Source organism: Arachis hypogaea, chromosome 13, assembly GCF_003086295.3.
Source record: "Arachis hypogaea cultivar Tifrunner chromosome 13, arahy.Tifrunner.gnm2.J5K5, whole genome shotgun sequence".
Lineage (NCBI taxonomy): Eukaryota > Viridiplantae > Streptophyta > Magnoliopsida > Fabales > Fabaceae > Arachis > Arachis hypogaea.
The window spans coordinates 133,111,614-133,133,413 of record NC_092048.1 but is presented as its reverse complement, the minus strand read 5'-3'; the positions used below and the strand labels follow the sequence as shown (position 1 = coordinate 133,133,413).

The window sequence follows — 21,800 nt, the reverse complement described above, 5'->3', positions numbered from 1 at the left end:
TAAATCTTCAAGGATTCGAAAATTTATTTAAGTCTCAATCATTTTCAAAACTTGGACATATCGATCTCTTATGTTCACTTGGGTCTATCGGACCCAACAAAAAAATCAAACGTGACTTCTATTGTACTGACCTGATTGATACGAACGCACATGTGAAAGAATTTTTAAAATATGACAAATTAAAAGATTCGAAACTTAAATGTATTTTTAAATTCTCAAAGACTTAAATGTCCGTGAACAAAAAAATCAAAAATCGATTTGTCATTTTCTCTTATTTTTATCATTTTTTTATAATTATATTTTCTATTATTATATTTTTTTCAAACTTTTTGTATAAGAAAAATAAAAAAATAACATATGACCAAAAAAAAAGTCTACAAAAATTTAAACAAATTCAAAAAAAATTATTACTTCAAAAAAAATTAAAAATATATATAATCATTTGTACACCTCCTCCAATCAATTTAAATATTTATGAGAAATAATTTAATGGCACCTATAAATTACAAGATAACCAAAACACAACCCAATAAATAAACATTTGGAATTAGCTTTGAATCCACATTTTTTTTTCTTTCGTAAAATAAGCTCTCATCCTCTCAAGTAGTTCTGTATTTTTTTTTTTTACTGAGAACAAATACATTACTACATGAGCAGGTTCGTCTCTGGTTCTGTGATTTCATTGGATTGGAGAATGCCACTCTCTTATATTCGCATGGTAAGCAACATACTATTCAATATTTATAAAAGTTACCGGCCCTGGGGTACATTTGCAATTTAAGCAAAAAGCTTTACAAATTAAATTAAGCAAAGCATTTCATTGGATATGAGGTACAATTCCCTCATGAAGCATAGTGTTTTCTGGCATCCATTTCATCAATTATTATTATTACAATAATTAATCAATGCTCCAATTAGTGCATTATTTTCACAAGTCACCTTTGACGTTGTTATGTCCTCAACCTTTACATTAAAATAGACTACCTACTAGTTTTTATAGTACAATTCTTTGTTTTTTCACTTTCTTGCAATACCATGCGTTCTTCTTCCCATAATTGCATGTGTCCATTGTTAATTCGATACACGACAGTATGACACAAGCCAACTCGTAATGCTTTGGTCACTCACAATGTCACACATCACACCTACATTTTTTCTTAATTATATACAATTGAATGGCAAAGCCAGAAAATTTAAACTTGGTGTACTATCACTACTATGCCCACTTAAAATTTTCTCCACCCTTGAATGACTTAAGCAACATACAAGCTTGACGCAATAATGCTTGTCCCATTAGCTTGGTTGGAAGGACATTTTCGAGCTAAAACTTTTATAGGAGTCTAAAACGTTTTTTTATAGATGTTGTTCAGTAATTAAAATTTAACATATATAATCGATTAAATCATGTTACTTTTGTCAAAATTAGGCTAGACAAATTAATTTAATCGAAAAAATAGTAAATCAAATCTTGAACTCGTCTAAATTAATATTATTATTTTTACTACAATACCCTTATTATAGAGAATGATTAAAATACTCTTATTATATATATTAATTTAAAAAATTCTAAATCCTAACCCTACGATAAAAAAATAAAAGACTAAAATTTAGGATTTTTAAAATTAATATATATAATAGAAGTATTTTAGTCATTTTCTATAAAAAAAACGATATTAATTTAGACCAGTTCAAAATTTGATTCACCATTTTTCGGTTAAATTAATTTATCTAGCTTAATTTTGACAAAAATAACACTATTTAATCGATTATATATATTAAATTTTAATTATTAAAAAATATCTTTATAAAAAGACGTTTTCAGCATCTTTATCTAAATGGCTCCCAACTTTTATATATGGATAATTTCAAAGTAAAAGATATATTATTTAATTATTATTTTATAAAAAAATATTATTTTAATTACAAAAGGACAAATAAAACGTTATTGACGTTTATAAAAACCCACAACAACATATAACACATAATTTATTACATCATTTTTAAAAAATTTATCACTCATAAACCAATATATATAAAAAAGTTCACATTTTCGTATCTCCTTTTTATTTTTATTTTATTTCCCCCTGAATAATAAGTCTCAATAAAGAAAACCAATGACAATTCATATATATGGTTTATAAAGAATTGGAGTTTGAAGATGAAGGTGGGGTATCGAAAGGGAAATTCAGGAGAATCATATTTATAGAGCAATAACTTTCAATTTTTCGTTCAAAAAGATAGAAACCAACTTTCATTTAGTCAATATTAACTATTTTTTTTAATTCTAATTTTTTTTAGAGAATTTAAAATTTATAATTTATAATTTAATATTTAAAATTTAAAATAAAATAAAAAAAAGAATTTTAAATTTTGTTTACTAATATATTAGCTGAAAAAAAACTTCCTAACACTACTCTTTTTTGCTTATATTTAGATTGAGGCGTTTTAAATATGTACTTATATTTTTGTTCGATCCATTTCGTTTTTTTATTAGATAGTAGGTTTAAATAAATTTATTTTTATCTTTTTTAAATATCTAATTTTTTATTCAATACAATTTAAAAGTGTTTTATTTTAGTCCTTATTGTTAATTTATAATTTTAATATATTAAGTGCCGACATATATAATAGATTAAATTGACGTCTTGCCACCTCAATTTAGTTTATTGCATAAATATTTAACTTAACATATCAGAAGAATATGAATTAACCTAACATGCAAAAATGACATCAATATAAGCTAATGCTAATGCGTTTTGAAAACAAAATAGAAAATGCAATATTTATTGGAGAATAATTATATAATATAAAATTTTTGAATTATAAAATATAACTATTTAAAAAATATACTTAAAATTAATATGATTTAAACTCTAAATTACGTTATAATGCAATAAATTAGACAATAAAAAATAAATTATTATTTATTTCCTATAAACTCAAACCATGTATACAAAATATAAAAAATAAACGATCAAATAATAATTCATGAATACCAACATTCGATTGGTCTAATGAGATGAGGTGTTAGGCTCCTAAATAAGGCATGCAATACTTTAAATCTTGAACAACATGAACAATCACCAATTAAATTAAAATATACTACATTTTTAAATTATTCACCTAAATTAATATTAGAATAATCATTCGCACACCTAATAAAATGAGCATTCAATATATAAATTATTCACATTGTTTAATATTTTCATTGGCTACTTATACTTTTCTTTTCACATTTTGATTTGGAACTAATAATCCCAACAAATCTTTGGTCCCCACCCACCACTACATGTAAATGTGATTTAAATATTATGCATTTATGTTGTCTAGTATATACTTGAAGCTAAAAATTGGAGCTTGATAATGGGTCCAAAAGGTGGAGCTATGACTGGTTCTGTTTTATATTGAAATGGGGAAAAAATAAAAAATAAGAGGTCAACATTTTAGACGGCAACATCTTTTTATAAATCCACAAAAAAAGATAAATGATTAGGAAAAAAAAAAGAGAGGGAATATCATTAATATTTTCAGCGACTTTTTCAAAAATTTAATAATATTATGTAAAATATTATCTAATAGCAATCACTTTATATGATTATGGATACTGAAAAGGCCTTTTCCATATTTGATTATTCTTCGATATGGGAATGCTAATTGCTACATATCCATTCATTTTTGTAGAAACCTTATCTTATGAAGCCACATTATGGGTTCTACATTCTTCTGATGCAAGGTGTGTCATTATTAGAATATATATGGAAGCCAGACATTATGTTTTGGAGGGTACCATCTTATATGAGCTGCTCCAATTTATCAAATACAGGTGTAGTTGCACCAAATATTTGTTAACCACTATACTAAGCCCCAGACATTTTTATTTGGACTTTGCATTTTATTGGTCTTTATCATTATCAATTAGGTTGCCTTTGTTTATAAGAATAAGACACTAAATCATAGTTATATATTGAAATATAAAATTATATTTAACAAGTAAAATATGAATATAAATATTATTGTGTTTTGAAATATTATCAAGAAATAATAATAGTTATTATTATTAAATTTTTATAATTATATTTTATCATTTTATTTTTTATTTTAAATTTTATATGAAAAAAATAAAGATAGATTATACTTTTTTATTGTATTTAATTTATCACCAAACAAAATATAAAAATACTAATTTTTTTTATCATATTTTTAGCATATTGTCTTATCTTATTTTTGAAACTAATGTAACTTTATGTATTCAACTATCTTATTAAGTTCATTCTTCAATTACTTTCCAACACGTGTGCACATTTGTTATTATTGGAAAATAGATATCAAAAGTAAAAATATTTTATATACACAAAAAATTAATTATGATATATGATATATATTTATATATTTTATTTCAAACATTTTTAATGCATATTTCGTATATATATATATTATAACTGCACGTGACTAGTTAGTAATAAATTTTCAATATACATGTAACAGACTTCGTGTCCCTGGTATAACATGTTTCAAAACTACCTTTTATTTTTGGTATTTATACTTAGGCCAATTCTATGATGTCTTTTGTTTAGTATTTAACTTTTATTTAAATTACTTTTTATAGTAACTTTAAAATATTTAAATTTTTTTAATTTTTATACTTTTAAATTTAGAATTAATTATTTTACCTATGTTAGTAATTAGACAATACTTTTTAGGTACCATATCAAACACCTTATACTTATTAGTGCGGGTTCAAATTGCTTTATGCTCGTACGTAGGGGTGCACATGGGCCGGGTGAAGCCGGGTTTGATGTGACCCAGACCCGGTCCGAAATATACACCGGGTCTATTTATTAGACCCGAACCCGACCCTAGACCCGATGAAACCAATACACTTTCGGGCCACAATTATACCGGGTGAAAACCGGGCCGTTAACATTACATTACGTTGATACCTTCTTGTAAGCTAGCATGTAAAAACATCCAAATTTTCAAGACTCCAACCATTATTTAACATGGTAAAATTTACTTAGAAAAATATAACAAGAACCAACCCTTCTTTAAAATTAAAGCATAACCACAATCAATACTAAAGTATAACCACAATCAATACTAATATTGTCTAATAATACCAAATATTTAAATCAATACAAATAACACAATATTATGCATTAGTCTAAAGTCTTATACATTCTAAACATAAAACATTAACTTATAGTCTTATAATGACTAATAACACAAAATATTAAGATTTACAATACTTAAATTCCACATAAGAATAGTCATGATCCATCACTAATAACACAAAATATTAATTATGTATGATGACCGGGCCACCGGGCCGACTTCGGGTGACCCGAGCTATGGCCCGGACCCGACCCGAAATAATGACCGGGTCTATTTTTTAGACCCTTACCCGGCCCTAAACCCGATGAAATCACACCAAATTAGTCCCAAAAATGTTCGGAACCGGGCCGGACCTTCAGACCGGACCGAGTCTGTACACCCCTACTCGTACGTATTCTTCCAATGTCATAGTAGCAAATACTTTATATGTATGTTGCATGCAACAAATTAAAAGCAATTAGAATTAACAAATCACTTAATTCATGCTTTCTACAAATTAATCTTCTTAGTTTCGAGAAGTGATTTAAAAAAAATAAAAATAATTTTATATTTAAATATTTTATATAAAAATATTATTTATTTATTTATTACATTAAAAATATTTTTTTAAATAAAAATTTTTTTTGAAATATAAACTTATAACTTTTAATTTTTTTTAAATTTTTTAGTATATTTATTTTTATTATTAAAATTTTGTCAAATATACTAAAAAATATAAAATATATTTTTTATTAAAAAATATTTTTTTAATAACTGACACCTAAACAAGCACTTGACGTATTTATACCACTACGCCAACACACTTTGTTAGACGTTCAAATAATGTTTGAAAATTTATGATCAATATTACATTGGACAATGTCACGTATAACGTCCTCACTCAACTAAATTGTTTTCTATTTATTAAGATTAGATATCAAGAGAAAGTGCTTGTGTGGACACAAGAAGTAAACATTAAATTCGAGAAACTTCCACGTTTTAGATGAATCAGCAAAGATGGTAATAATTGTTGCCTCAACTTTGAAAACTATAGAATGTAATGAGTGGAAGCCAAGGGGTGGGTCGAAACATCATGCTAACTCAATAATCACACACATTGGCAAATGAATGTTTATCTATAAAGGTTTAATTTAGAGTAAAATCTTATCTCTCTTGGTCCCTAATTATTTATGAAAAAAATTTAATATTTTTTAATTATTAAAAAATAATAACGCGATCGTTATTCATTATTTCTGTGTGATCGAAAGGACTTTATAATAATTTTTCTGTAAAATGTAATTGAAAAATCCTACATATAACGATAATTCTGTGACGTGAATTCAAACAATTTGTTAAAACAATTAGGTTCATGTACAATAATTAAAAATGTTGCTATTTTGATGTACGATGAAATCAGATTTTAAAATACATTTTTCATTCTCTCTCTGACATATCACACACTCTCACTCTTTGTCCTCATCGTACACATAGAATTACCGTAAACCCTAGAGATGGTCAGACTTCCTGTCAGAAACGATGATGAAGAAGAGCCGGCGAGGGCAAAGTAACTGCGCAGTAACGTGGCGTTTGCTGACGGAGGTGGTGACGTGTTGTTGACAGAGCCGCACTTCGGTTTTGGAAGTTAGTTTCTTCAACCGTTTGTAAACCACATCATTGTGGTCCTTCATTTGTTTATTTGAAGCAAGTATTCTTCCCATGGACTACCATAAAGTATGATATGTGTATTGTTTTACATTTGTGAAGAACAATCACTTTCATTGGGATTGGATTATTACTTTAAATAAAGCTTTTTTGTCTGTTTTGGGCATATCAATGTCTATTAATTATAATTTATTTGTGACTTATTGAGTAAAGTTTATATATTGTAGATGTCTGTTGAGATTATACTAGTATTTCACCATGGGGTGGTTTGAAAGAGACGAAAATGGAATACTCTGCTACCTTGATAGTAAGGTAGAGAGATTCTCCAAGTTGGACATTAACTTTGTTAATTTTAAGGATTTTGAAGAGATGTTCAAAGGTTTAAGGTATATACAGAGTACAAGATTATATATTGGCAAGATCCCACTGCCCCTTACCTAGAGTCTGGCCTCCATATTTTGAAAGGTGACAAAGAAATTAACCAAATGTGTAATAACAAGATGGCAAATTTGAAAATTGCTGAGTTGCATGTGTATTTTGATCATCCTGTGAGCCATCCAGTTGTGAATGAAGCAGAAGATATTTCTGTAGAATTGAGTGATTCCTCCACTGATGACGGCTATGAGAGCGCTAAAGATGAGGCTTATAAGCCTCCCCCACCTGGTTATGAGACACTAAGCAGCAGTAGTAGTGAGGAGTTAAAGTCAAAGATTTGACCTAGGAATAAGAGTAAGAAGAACACACCCGAAAAGAAGACAATGACACCTAAAAAGAAGAGAGCAGCACCTAAGAAGAAGACTGTGGCACCTATGAAGAAAAAAGTTAATGATGATCATGGCCTATCTCCTAAAACCAAGAAGAAGAAAAATAAGAGATATGTGAGGAGGATAAGAAGGTATATTTTGGATAAGGATGAGTCTATGAATGGGTCAAGGCAAGGGCAACATGATGGAGACAATGGTCCAAATTGTAATGACTCTATGGGTGAGGATGAAAGCTCAAATGAAGTGCCTAAAGCAGAGGCCAATGATGAGCTCATTGTGGAGGAGGTAGATTCTGATATTGACAAGTCATATTAGTATGAGTCTGAAGCATCTCCAATTTTTTCTAATGATGAGGGCAGAAAGCCTAAATTTCATGAATTTGATAATGACACTAGTTATGGTGAAGTGGATTTTAAAGTTGGAGAAATGTTTGACACTCTAGCACAATTCAAGCAAGCATTGAAGGACATGTTTGTTTTTTGAAGAGAAAGAGTTAGAGTATATAAAAAATGAAAAGCATAAAATGAGAGCAAAGTGTGCGGATTTGAGGTGGTATATAATGAAAAAAATGGCTGGACATAAAAAGAGGTTAAGTAATTATCATAAAAAATTGACTCGTGCAACAGCAAAGATTGGAGATGAATTCTTTAAGTCTGAAAGCAATAAGTGGACAATTGAGTGGGCTGGAGACGACGAAAGAGTTGTCTTTGAGGTTCAAAGACGCCAAAGCAAGCTTGGAGTGAATATAAAGAAAAAGATCTGCACTTGTAATTTATGGCAGCTTACTGGTAATTCTCTAATAATAGTAATTTGTAGTTTCTATTATGTACACATGTAATAAGGTAATTTGTTGCAGACATGCCATGTAAATATGCAGTTGCTACAATCTCAAGGTTGCAGAAGTTTAACTTGAAGCCTGAAAATTTTGCGCATGAGTGGCTTATTATGGATGTCATGCATGCCACTTATGGTATAACAATTCAACCTGTAAATAGTGAGAAATTTTGGGAGACATCAGATGCTCTTAGGCCAGTGGCACCTGCCATTAAGAGACCACTGGTTGTCCTAGAAAGAGAAGAACTGTTGATCCTGTGTCTGAGAGCCAACTAACAGAAAATAAAGTGAAGAAGACCTTCGAAGTGACATGTAGCAAGTGCAAAAAAAAGGAGTCACTATTATAATACATGTAAAGGAGTTTCAAGGGATCCCAATTGGCAACCAAAGAAGAAGAAGGCAAGACAATCAAAGGTACAATAATTAGGCTAGTATTAGGATTTACAAATATTTAAATGTCTTATAATGTGAATATCGAAGGAGTTTATGTGTCTTGCAAATGGTTTAATGAGAAATTTATGTGTCTTAGATATGATTTAATGAGGGGTTTATATGTTTTCTAAATGTCTTATTATTGTTTACAGGGTGATAACCCAGCTAATGTTGCACCTAAATTTGGTACTGTTCCGTCTGCAGTTTTAGATCCTGTGATTAGTTCATGACTAATTTATGGTATTAAATTATGGTGTGACTTAAAATAGGATATCTAACATTATGCAAAATTTATAGGCCAAAGCAAGGAAGTATACAAAGAAGTTATCAAGAAATTTTACTCCAATGACACTTAAACAAACAAGAGAAGAAATTTCAATGTTCTAGTCTGCTCCTACGAATGAAGTAATAGTAATAAAGAATATAACATTGTGACTGAATTTTTAGTGTCATGTTCATATTCTAATTCACATTATGTTTCGTAAAAAAAAGGTTCAAAACATCAATGGACAAAGTAGTGAAAATGACAATGGATCACAGGCACAAAAAACAACCATACCTAATCCAACTGCCCCAGGCCTAACCACAACTACAAGCAACCATGTCTTGCAAAATATGATCAACGGTCCATAGATCATTCCTGCTCCATTTAGGAAGAAGCAGACAATTCGTAAGCCATCGATACCTCAAGTTCATGGGCCGTTACTTCCACCTACTGTGCCCACAAATCAAGTCTCATTAACCCAACTAAGGATGGCTACAAGATCAACTAACTTAATTGGAATTTCTCTCGAGACACAAGTGGCAACTAGTACTGGCACAACAGCTAGGATGTTCTAATTCACCCCAACATCAGGACTCAAACAAAAAATCAAGGGACCAAGCTTCGGAGCACCACCAAACTTTAAGGAATGTGGAACCAATGCACCACCTTTCAAAGTTTCACAAAAAAATGAGGACTAGATAGTTATAGTTAGTATTTTGGATAGTATTTTGTAGCTCATATCTAAATGCAAACTGTGCATAGTATTAGTTAAGTATTTTGGATAGTATTAATTAAGTATTTTGGAACTTTTAGTACTTGAATACTTTAGATTATCTGTTTTGTTTAGTTACCAGGGGATAGTATGTAATGGCATGTAAGTGTTGTCTTTGTGAGATATTATTACATGCTGTAAATAGTTTGCAACTTTCTATATATTATAATATTTATGTTTCAGGCTAAAGATTTTCGTTGCTTATTGAATTTGGTTTATTCTTAACTCAATGAAATTGTATGAAAACATATTTCAAATAATAAAATACAAAAAATTGTCACTTTAACTCAAAACAGTGAAAAATACTAGAAGACTATAAATCACATTCTTACTTGCAATGTAACTCACAATAATCTTTCCATCATTAAAATCCAACCATTTTTACATCTCAGTCACCATTCTTAATATGCATCTAGTTTATATCATTAATATCCAAAATAAGTTACAATTTGTTACATCCTATTAGGTTGAAGTGCAGTAAAAAAGAATCCAAGAGCAACGGCAATAAAAAATACTATGATGATACATCTATTTTGTCTTGCGTAACTTTTTTATTGAACTCCATTATATAGCTTAATCTCCATTTCTTTAATTTTGTCCCCCAACTCCTTTAATCTACCATGAACTTCCATCTTCTACACGTTCACCACCGTATAGTCAAACTCAGTTATGAGCTCATCCAGCCACTTAAAATATTTGCAATGTGTTGAAGGAGTCTATAATTATGAACAATTATTTTTTAATCAACCTAATTACACAGAAGATTGTAAGATGGAGTGAATATTAATATACTTTGAAATAACTGCAACCAAAGAACAACCTATTTGAGTTATTTGATGTGGTGGATTCAAAAAAAAATAGCATAAGCTCCACAATTGCAGGTTGGATGTGTGAACTTCTTCTTCGTCATGCCAACATTGCCAGCATTGTTGCTTGAAGAGCCGAGCAACTTCTCTTTCCATGAACGACGGATTAAACTTGATGAATGCTTTTTCATGTTCATCACTAAAGGTAGGAGATATCTAAGGTTCACATTAACATTTGGGTTTGCTCTTATTAAGAATTGGAATCAAAACTGCAACATTTTTTATGACTGTGTATAGAATTTTTGTCTTATCCACCATAGTCTGTCAACGTATAAGAGTGACCGGTACACGTAGACTCTTCCGATTACTTTTTATCCAAAAACCAACAAGAGGATCCTTTCGGTCATACGGAAAAAATGGATAAGGATCACGTTGTTATTTTTTAATAGCCAGAAGGTGCCAGATCCTTTTTATAAATGGTTAGGGATCAGGAAAGGATTTTACTCTTAATTTATGGTTATTCACGTACAGAATAAATATATACATAAAATATAAAATACGAATATATTTGATAATAAAATTAAATTTTATTTTAAAAGAAAATAAAATTCATTTGATTTACTATTTATTTTTATTTTTTTGTATTCTCTATACAATTTTATTTTGTATAAGAGTAGACACTTTAATTTATTTCATTTCATTCTTTTTATCTTAGACAGCGATAAAAGAATTTCTAATAGGGGGAAATTTTGATAAAGCTGTGATTTGAATTAAAAATAATTAATGGGTTGGAAACAATAATGTTAAAATTATTGTCTAATTTACAAAATCAACTTGATTTCAGATAAATGTTGATGACAAGTTCACATAGCAATGATAGCATATAAGCTATTTGCCTTGTTACTAGAGCAAACAAATGAGTCATATAAATAATCTGGGCCAAATAAAGGTCCCGTGTATAGTATAGGAAAGGCTCGATATTTGTTTTTGGTAAAAGGCTCAATATTTTTTGTTAAGCCCGCCCATATTTTTGTAGTGATGTGTTATTCTCTCTAAGGCCATATGTTGTTTGTTTCCTGGGTTAGAAAAGAAGTGGAGAGTTAATGAGAAGTGATAAAAAGATCTCATTCAAGTCCAAAAAACCAAGAAATTCATTAGGTCGAAGAAAAGAAGTTAGGACTTTGGTAGAGTGGTAATATACGATGCTTTAATCTGTATTCAGGTTCAAACTGTGACAATGGCCAAGTATGAATAGAATCCTTAAATATGTGTGTGAATGAGTAGTGTATCTGAGTTTGTAATGTTTAAAATTAAAAGTTATCTAATCCTTTTGAAAAAAAAAAAAAATAGAAGATGATAACTACTAATTTTATCTTCCTCTTATTTTTTTTTTAAACAAATGAGCTCAACACAATAAAGTGGAGTGGCAGAAACAAAGGACTCGAACCAAAATATAAGGAAATATAAGCTGAACACTATCTTTAGTGTTATTTTTTGCATTGTCATCAACAACAAAAAGGATCTGCACTATTCCACTCTCTATAACTAGTCAAAAATTTGTGAAACACTTCTTTTACACTGACTCTCTTATTATTAAAGATCTGCCCATTCTTCCCAAACCAAGCATCCCAAATAATAACAAAAAAACATGAGTCATTTATTGTGTTTTTCTTTCCCCCTCTTTTTTTAAAACAAAACATCAGTAATGTGAAGATGTGTCATTACAAGTTTTGGAAATTTTTTTTAGCTACATTAGAAATGTAAGTTTAATTTTAAGTTATACATATATGGAAATACTCAATTTTATTCTAAATTTTTCTCCCCTAATGTTACTGTAGGTTATTTTGACGTTAAAAAAAGTTACTATATTTCATTCATAACAACGACAAACATACAAGTACCATAAAATTAAGTCAGAAATTATTCCTCACATAAAATTATATTTACTTAACTAAATTTTTATTTTAACATATCTTATTATCTCAACATTTAATCACCATATACGCCAATAGTTAATAAAATTGAATAATTTTTTTTAATTTTAACACAATAAGCGTAAATATTTTTTTAATAGATGTTATAAAGTGTGATTTTTCATTATATATTTTTAAGTAAAATCTGGAAAATATTATATAATAAAAAATTATATTTAATAAAATCAATTTAACAAAAAAGTATTTTCCACATTGAGCCAACTAAAAGTATTAAAAATGAATGAGGAAGAGAAGAAAAGAAGGGGTAAGGGTGGGAAATCCCATATAATATTTGACCGTTGTTGATTCTATGTAGAGTACCTGTCTGTAAGTTGCAGTGGTCCTTTTCCCTTTTTGCTGGCCCCACACCACATCCATTGGTCTCTTTTCATCTCATCTCATATCATATGCTTTGCAGTTACAAGTTACAAGACAAAATCCTAAAGCCAATTAAACTCTCCTACTTTAACGGCTACCACACAGTTAACCATAAATAATACCAATTTATGTAGTAATTGTAATTTACATGCACATACACCTTTAACAAATTATCATATTTGTAGTCACCACTCACCATATCTTGAATCCAAATACTTAAAAAGAAGTGCAAACATAAAATATTAGTCACTCTCCTTTCCTTGGTCCTTGCAATCTGGTTTCGTTTTCTGCTGACTCTGCTTCTTTTCAGCATTCATTTGGATTCCTTAACCATTTTCATTTTTCTGACACCTTTCTTTTCCCCACTTGCATTGCTCCTTCAATTCCATAACATCACTTCTTTTGTTTTGTTTCTCTCTCATTCACATTATCACATATATCACCTTCTTCCTCTTTCCATTGTTGAGTTTCTCAACCCGGAGGACATGGCTCTACATTGTTGTCTTCTGCTTCTTCTTCTTCTTCAAATCTCTCTACTTGCAGCTGATGAAGGTGAGTACTGAGTAGTGCCCTCTTCTATTACTTTCTTTACTATAAACATATCTATGTTATCTTCTTTGCTGCTGTGCTTTCTCTCAACATGGGTGTTTTCTTTGTCAAGGGATAAACATTAATTTTTTTTCCCATTCAGATTTTCTTGATGTTTGAACTGTTCATTATAGCATTAACATTCCCCTTTGGAATAATAACATATATATTATTTCTCATGAGTTGGCCTTCATTGTTAAGTGTGCTTTGAAAGTGAAAACTACTTTTGCTTCATTCTCCAGAGGTGGATTTTGGGATGAGTTCTTCTCTTGCCTGCTCTTTAACACTGTATTAGGTCCAAGCAACTACTAATTATTCTACTTTTAATAATGCTTTTCTCTTTGTGTTTATCTTAGGGTAGGGAGTGTGTTAAGAATACTAGTCATGGAATTAATAATGGAAGAGTTGTTGGTGTTTTTAATGTATTTACACATTTGAATGAAAGAACAAAGTTATAAAAAAGATACCCCCATGTGCACAAGCACAACCCTTTTTATTTACTTGTTGCATATTTTCTTTTAGAATGAAAATAATGAGAGGGTAGATAGGCATTTGTTCTTTGATCTTCTTCTTGAATGACAATTTATGTGGTCCACCTCTAATCATTCAGATACATTAAATAAAGAAGGACACCTCAGTTTGTTGGTTTTGTTCTCCTTTCAATTCAATAACTTATGGTCTTCACCTTATGTTAAATGGAACATGATGCTGATTTGGGTTTGTTTTTTACCACCTTTGAAGCATTCATTGGAGTGAACATTGGAACATCTCTCTCAGACATGCCTCATCCAACACAAGTAGTAGCACTTCTTAAATCACAGCAAATTCACCATGTTCGGTTGTATGATGCTGACCAAGCCATGCTCATTGCACTTGCAAAGACAGGAATTGAAGTTTCTGTCTCTGTCCCCAATGAAGAACTCTTAGCAATTGCCCAATCAAATTCCACAGCTGCCAATTGGGTTTACCGAAATGTTGTAGCACATTATCCATCCACTAACATAACATCCATTTGTGTTGGTTCTGAGGTTTTAACCACACTTCCTAACGTTGCAAAAATCCTAGTCAATGCCCTTAAGTACATTCATTCAGCTCTTGTCGCTTCGAATCTGGATCGCCAGATCAAAGTTTCCACACCCCTTTCGTCTTCCATGATCCTGGATTCGTTCCCTCCTTCCCAAGCCTTCTTTAACCGCTCCCTGAATCCTATCTTGATTCCAATGCTTGATTTCTTGCAATCAACAGGCTCCTATCTAATGCTCAACATTTACCCGTACTATGATTACATGGAATCTAATGGGGTGATTCCATTGGACTATGCACTTTTCAAGCCTCTGCCTCCCAACAAAGAAGCCATAGATTCCAACACACTTGTACACTACACCAATGTGTTTGATGCTGTGGTGGACGCAGCATATTTCGCCATGTCCTTTCTAAACTTCACCAATATCCCGGTGGTGGTGACGGAGACAGGATGGCCTTCCAAGGGCGACCGGAACGAGCCGGACGCAACATTAGACAATGCAAATGGATATAACAGCAATCTCATCAAACATGTTTTAAACATGACAGGAACTCCCAAGCATCCGGGGATAGCCATTAGTACTTACATCTATGAGCTCTACAATGAGGACACAAAAGCAGGGCCATTGTCTGAAAAGAACTGGGGATTGTTTGATGCAAATGGAAAACCTATTTACATATTGCATCTCACAGGGTCAGGAGCAGTTTTGGCTAATGATACTACAAATCAAACTTACTGCGTCGCCAAGGATGATGCTGATCCCAAGATGCTGCAGGCTGGAATAGATTGGGCTTGTGGACCTGGCAAGGTGGATTGCTCTCCATTGCTTCAGGGCCAACCCTGCTATGAACCGGACAATGTGGTTGCACATGCTAACTATGCTTTTGATACTTACTACCATTTGATGGGAAGGTCTTCTGAAGCCTGTAACTTCAATCAAATGGCCACAATTTCTACCTCCAATCCAAGTAAGTTACTGTTTATTACATCAATCCACTTTGTTTCTTTATAGTTTCTCTCAAAATTAAGATTATACATAACTAATGACATTGTTAACGAATGCAGGTCACGGTTCTTGTGTATTTCCGGGAAGGTAAGACATATTGGCCTTTTTATGCTTCATTTCATTAATAATATGTTTTTTTGTGTCTTTGTTGATTTTATTTGTAAATATGTGATTATGTGCAGTCTCGGCAAAAATGGAACCTTTGGTAATGTGACAGCAGCATCAATGAACTCAACAAGTTTAGATTCTTCTGCTAACAATGTTCATAGAAACCTTGTATTGGTGATAGGAGTAGTAACATGGGGAGTGGTTTTGCTATGATACATTCCTTAAGGAACATATGCTCCTCATTAGATTATTCTGTGAAAAATGATGATGATGTTGCAATCTCAAACTTCAAAGTCCAAAGTGGTCTGGTCCATTCAACTTTGTACTAGAATATCGTTTGACAGTTGACAAGGCATTAACTAGGCCAATTTTTTTGTGGAAGCCTTTCTTCTTTTTTTCAATGTAAGATGTGATCGGATAATACAATTCAATATTCCAGGCTGTAAATTAAGTAGGATTTAAGGAAGGACTAGGTGGCTGCCAAAGCGTTTCCTTCACCTTCAAAACATGTATAAAGAATATTCTTCATTGAATTTTCCAGATGGAAAAAAAGAAAGGGGAAAAAGTTATTTAAAAAAAAAGCTAGGAAGATTGGAAACACTAAATAAATAAATAACATTTTTCTTGATGGCTTTTTTATTTTATTTCTTTATTATTGACCCGCCTAATCCAGGCACGAGTTCATGATATATAGCAAAGTGATACAGAAAATAATTAAATAGAAAAGTCTTTTTATTTGAAAGAAGGATATAGAATGAGCGTTGATTTTGTATGTTCATATTCATATTATTTACTTTGATCAAATAAAAGAAAGAGATTCTGAAAGCTAGTATCTTATTAATGACTCGTTGTCAAAAAGCTAAACCCGGTTGTCATCGATGTATGGTTGGTACGGCGGATTTTGCTAAACACAATAACAATACTGCCAATGAGAAATGCTTTTTATGACTATATCGCCATCTTTGATTCTTTGGTTTGAAGAAGGATATTTGTATTAACCACAATTAACAATTCTCCTTAAAATTGATAACCTTTTACCTTTAAATTTTCTTAATATAATACTTATTTTTTTAAGAGTTCATATTCATGTATTTAGATAATATTTTAAATATTAAGTTTAAAAATTAATTATTTTTACTAATATAATAATATTAATTATTTGTATAAATTTTTTATTTTAATATTATATGAAAATTAAATTCTTTATTTAATTACATTAGAACAATAGTTACATTCTTATATTATATTTGTGTAACCTTTAAAGTCATGAATTCGAATGTAATATTAAATTAAACTAAATACATATAGTATTGGATATTTTGCGCTACATTTACCCTATTATGTTGTCATTAAATTTACGATCATACATATAGAAAAATAATAGAATTAGCATAAAAGTAGCAGCCAATGTCCAATGCTCTTTGCCTCTTTGGTGTTAGACAAAAGTTACCACTTAATGCTGTAGTTGAAGACAAGTATCAGAACAGTAAACACATTTTCGGAGTATTTAAAGAAGAATGAGGGGCCAAAGATCAGAAGCTGCTATGCCAATTCAATCTGTCATAATCTCACTCTTTCTCTCTCATCCAGCTCCTATAAACAAACCCTCTCACACTCGAATCTTCCATTCCATGTGCTGATGTGCACAATAACCGCCACCCCCTTAACCCCCCAATTAAGGATTTAAGATTCCAAAACACTAGACAATACAAGTCACAACTCAGCACACAAAAGCACATAAGAAGAAGAAGAAGAAAACACACACTACCAAGTTAAAACATCTTCCTTTCTTCAACCATCCGCAAACTCCAAACTTGCGACCATATTCGGAGACCCATTTGACCAAAACATCCGAAACCAATGTCATTGTCATGTGGGGTGGAGTGCGTCTTCGTGCTCGGCTGCGCACGCTGGCTGTGGAAGCGCTGCACATACATCGGCTCCTACGACAGCGCCACGTGGACCGCCGCCACTCCCGACGAGTTCGAGCCCGTCCCCCGCCTCTGCCGCCTCATCCTTGCCATCTACGAGCCCGATCTCCGTCGTCCTACCCACTATGAGCCCGCCGGCGGCTACCGCGTCGACCCCGATTGCGTCGTCAAGCGTGTCGGCCACTCTGAAACCCAAGGCCGCGTGCCGCCGTATCTCATATACGCCGACCACCAGCACCGCCAGATCGTGCTCGCCGTCCGCGGCCTCAACCTCGCCAAAGAGAGCGACTACAAGCTCCTTTTGGATAACCGCCTTGGGAAGCAGGTTTGTATTTGGATTTTGGAATAACATTTATTTATTCAACATAGTAATATACTAATATTGCTTGCAACTATAAGAAAACTAATGCTCAAACTTTGTTATGAATTAATTAATCAACGTCCCTTCTAATAATAAGAAGAAAAACTGTTCATATTAGGTATAGATTACTAACGAGCGCGTAAATCAGCTGGCTGGGGGCTGAGCTAGGTACGAGAGGTTTGAATTGCCTATGTTTGGTTTTGATTAAAACAAAGAAAAATTGTTTTATTTGAATCTGCCTATAAGGACTCATAATCTATTAAAGGACATGCTGAATTATTATAACTATGATGAATATTTTTATATGCCTTGGCCTTAATTGTTGGAAACTTGGACCCTTTTTTATTCAGGATGAATGTAGCTATTGTATAAAACCTTGATAGTGTTTACCACTTACCAAATATGTTACAGATGTTTGATGGCGGGTATGTTCACCATGGTTTGCTGAAGTCGGCGGTTTGGTTGCTGAACCAGGAATCAGAGACCCTCAAGAAGTTGTGGGTGGATAATGGTTGCAGCTATGATATGGTATTCGTGGGGCACTCCCTTGGTTCCGGGGTTGTGTCGTTGCTGACTATACTGGTGGTGAATCATAGGGAGAGGTTGGGAGGGATACCAAAGGAGAAGATTCGGTGCTATGCCATTGCTCCTGCAAGGTGTATGTCACTCAATTTGGCTGTCAAGTATGCCAATGTCATACACTCTGTTGTGCTGCAGGTAACAAATCAAATTCTATTCGATACTCCTGCTTGTGTTCCTGCTAATATAGTGCTAGTGTGTCACAATCATGACAATTCTTGAAGACAAATTATTATATGGCATTACTTTGTTTATTCTAAAGCTAGAATTTGTGTTTGTATGTTAATCTGGCGAGGAAGATATTCTATATCAACAAGCTTTTTGTTACTAATCTCAATGGAATTGAAAAGATGCTCATTTAATTGCTTATTCAACTTTCTGATCATTGACAATGTTGATTCTAATTATAGTTGCTTTTATTCTTCTTCAGGACGATTTCTTGCCAAGAACGGCCACTCCATTGGAAGATATATTCAAATCCATATTCTGGTTAGTAATGTCCTTCATCGTATAACGGCAATGTGGGAGCACTATTGTTTTCAACTTTCAAGTGCATGTGATTTGTTCTCCATTCATATTTTTAATCTTTGTTGAGTGGAGTAAATTATCACAATGATCTCTTACACCAGGCCTTGATGATTTAAACAGCTTGCCCTGCTTATTATTCTTGGTTTGCTTGAGGGACACCTTCATACCAGACGATAGAAAGCTTAGAGATCCAAGGAGACTTTATGCACCTGGACGAATGTACCATATTGTTGAGAGAAAATTTTGCAGGTATTCACTTCCATACACTCTTGTTTATAGTAAACTTCCAATATTCCTAAATATTGTGGGAATTTCCCTTTCTTCTCCCTTGGTAAAGTAGTCTCGTTTTGATTGTAGTAAGGAATATATACCGCAAGGATGTAGTGTTAATCAGATATAGTAACAACACAACATTGAGTGATTTTGTTTTTTGTTAATATTTTTTGGGTTCTACCTACCTAGAAAAATACTTCAAAAACAATAATAGAATTATAGAAAATCTTGGTTTATGATTGAGGAGTTTGTTTAGAATTTGTGTTACTTTACCCAATTGTAGTAATGTAGACAATTTGCGATAGATCATAAAGTGAGTGTTCAATATCATCCTGAATTGTTGCTATAGATAATATATGAGTAAATAATCAAATTAGTGTATGAAATATCACTCATTCTCCAAATTAGTTTTCAAAAGATTTTTTTAATCAACTTCGCCCTTCAAAGATTTTAAATTACTCATGTTAGTCCTTCTGTCACTTTTATTGCTAATCACATTAGAATTTGCTGATGTGGCACGTTATGTGACATTGCAACACACACCTAGTAGTCCTAATTGGTGGTTAACATGGTAAATTTATGAAATTAGATCAAATCAATCCTAAATTAAGAGATTCTAATGCCTCAAGTTTTCTCCTCAATTAGACAATTAGATTTTGATTTAATCAATTTCATAAACTTATTATGTTAGTAACCAAAAAAATAAAAATAAACTTATTATGTTAATAATCAATTAAGACTCTTAGGTGTGTTGTAATGTCACTTAACGTGCTACATTAGCAATTTTGACACCATCAACAAAGAAAGTGACAGAAAGACTAATGCGATTAACTTAAGCTTAGTTTGGTAAAGCTTTTCGAAGAGGTGCTTGTGCTTTTTAAAAGCTCAAGCTCCTCATTTTGTGTTTGGTAAATAAAAAAGATCATGTGCTTGTGCTTGTAGCTTTTAAAAGATCGGAGTACTTTTGAAAGCACCTTAAGATAGAGCTTTTCAAAGTTGGCTTGTGCTTTTCAAAATTTAAAAGTCTAATATAACCTCATATGTTAATTAATTTTCAAATTTAATGCTTGCATTTTTGTCTATTATAGTATTTTTAAATTTTAAAAGCTATTTTACCAAATGCAATTATTGTTGCTTGTGATTATTAAAAATAATTTTTAATTTGATTTACCAAACATAAATGCTACAACTTTTAAAAAGCCATCTTTTAAAAGTTAGCTTTTATAAGCTACTTTTAAAAAGTAAAAACTTTACCAAACTAGTCTAAAATTTTTGAAGGATGAATTTGATTAAAAAAATTCTTACGGGACCAATTTGAAGAACAAATGATCTTTTAGGTACGAATTTGACCATTTATTTGATAATATATTGTAATATAATTCCTAATTTCTTGGTAAACACAGATGTGGGAGATTTCCTCCTGAAGTGAGAACTGCCATTCCTGTTGATGGAAGATTTGAGCATATCGTCTTATCCTGCAATGCAACATCAGATCATGGAATTATTTGGATCGAAAGGGAGGCAGAGAAAGCTTTACAAGTAAGGAAATTTAGTGTGAGAGCACCATTTGCTGTTTGTGTTGATCTATTAGTTAGTTACATTTGCGTGCGATATGCTGTCAATAAAAGTGAAGTATTTTTGGTTTTCTCTTCCAGCAAATGAAGGAACATAGTACCGAAACCGTGATAGTCCCTCCATCGGTGCAAAAGTTCGAGAGATTGCAGACCATAGAGAAAGAACATAGGAATGCTTTGGAAAGAGCTGTTAGCTTGAATGTACCCCATGCAGTGGATGCTGCAGAGAATGAACCGGGTGAACACAATGAAGCCGAGACAGGTAGCACCAGTGACGGGAAAGAAGCCTCAAGTTCTGAATCAAGAACAAGTGGTGGAAGACCAAACTGGGATGATGTTGTCCAAAAGCTATTAAAGAAGAAGAATGAGTCAGAAGATGTTGCAAATTTGCCACAATAACATCTTCTAGGTGAGAATTTCTTTTTTTTTTTCAACCGCTTTTTGGTATTTTTAGATAATTCAGTGTTTGTATAATGTAAAAGGTAAAATGATGGTGTGTACAGCGTTACGAGAAATTATTTGTATTATTAAGATTAATATAATATGACGGCAAGTGCTGTCTCAAAATCCAATGTTTTGATCATGAAATAAATGTTAAAACTGTGAAGGAAACGTATATCGATCAATCTTTTTCAAACCTTTCTAATTTTGGATGAACCGAACACACAAAAGGTGTCTGAACATAGTGGGATGCATGATCTGCTAGATACTCTGAAGAAAATGGTTTATTAAAATTTTGTATGACTAAAACCATAAAAGTACCAAATTTATCTGTATATACTAATGCTATATCCTATGAGAATAAGTAACTTCTAATGGCATTGGGCAGGAAATCTGGTTACTTGTACAAT

The 21,800-nt window shown here is 31.8% G+C and overlaps 2 protein-coding genes across 2 annotated transcripts; both read left to right on the top strand.

Moving 5' to 3' along the window:
• The first annotated feature begins 13,194 nt into the window (after positions 1-13,194).
• On the top strand, positions 13,195-16,084 carry LOC112733715 (glucan endo-1,3-beta-glucosidase 2). The gene is made up of 4 exons (XM_025782759.3): positions 13,195-13,529; positions 14,307-15,557; positions 15,655-15,682; positions 15,778-16,084. Exons 1-4 carry the CDS (start codon positions 13,463-13,465, stop codon positions 15,914-15,916), a joined length of 1,485 nt encoding a protein of 494 aa, XP_025638544.1. The 5' UTR covers positions 13,195-13,462; the 3' UTR covers positions 15,917-16,084.
• Positions 16,085-17,126: 1,042 nt separating this feature from the next.
• LOC112733713 (uncharacterized) lies at positions 17,127-21,561 on the top strand. Its single transcript, XM_025782755.3, has 6 exons — positions 17,127-17,959; positions 18,407-18,712; positions 19,005-19,063; positions 19,223-19,351; positions 20,779-20,914; positions 21,031-21,561. The coding sequence occupies exons 1-6, from the start codon at positions 17,564-17,566 to the stop codon at positions 21,346-21,348; spliced, it is 1,344 nt and encodes a 447-aa protein (XP_025638540.1). The 5' UTR covers positions 17,127-17,563; the 3' UTR covers positions 21,349-21,561.
• Positions 21,562-21,800: the final 239 nt, after the last annotated feature.

Bases quoted from the DNA above. Each gene is read 5' to 3' on its own strand.
- LOC112733713 (XM_025782755.3), top strand. From the start codon at position 17,564: ATGTCATTGTCATGTGGGGTGGAGTGCGTCTTCGTGCTCGGCTGCGCA. The intron at 18,713-19,004 runs GTAACAAATCAA...ATTCTTCTTCAG, and splicing joins TACACTCTGTTGTGCTGCAG to GACGATTTCTTGCCAAGAAC. The intron at 19,064-19,222 runs GTTAGTAATGTC...TGATTTAAACAG, and splicing joins ATATTCAAATCCATATTCTG to CTTGCCCTGCTTATTATTCT.
- LOC112733715 (XM_025782759.3), top strand. From the start codon at position 13,463: ATGGCTCTACATTGTTGTCTTCTGCTTCTTCTTCTTCTTCAAATCTCT. The intron at 13,530-14,306 runs GTGAGTACTGAG...CCACCTTTGAAG, and splicing joins TCTACTTGCAGCTGATGAAG to CATTCATTGGAGTGAACATT. The intron at 15,683-15,777 runs GTAAGACATATT...GATTATGTGCAG, and splicing joins TCTTGTGTATTTCCGGGAAG to TCTCGGCAAAAATGGAACCT.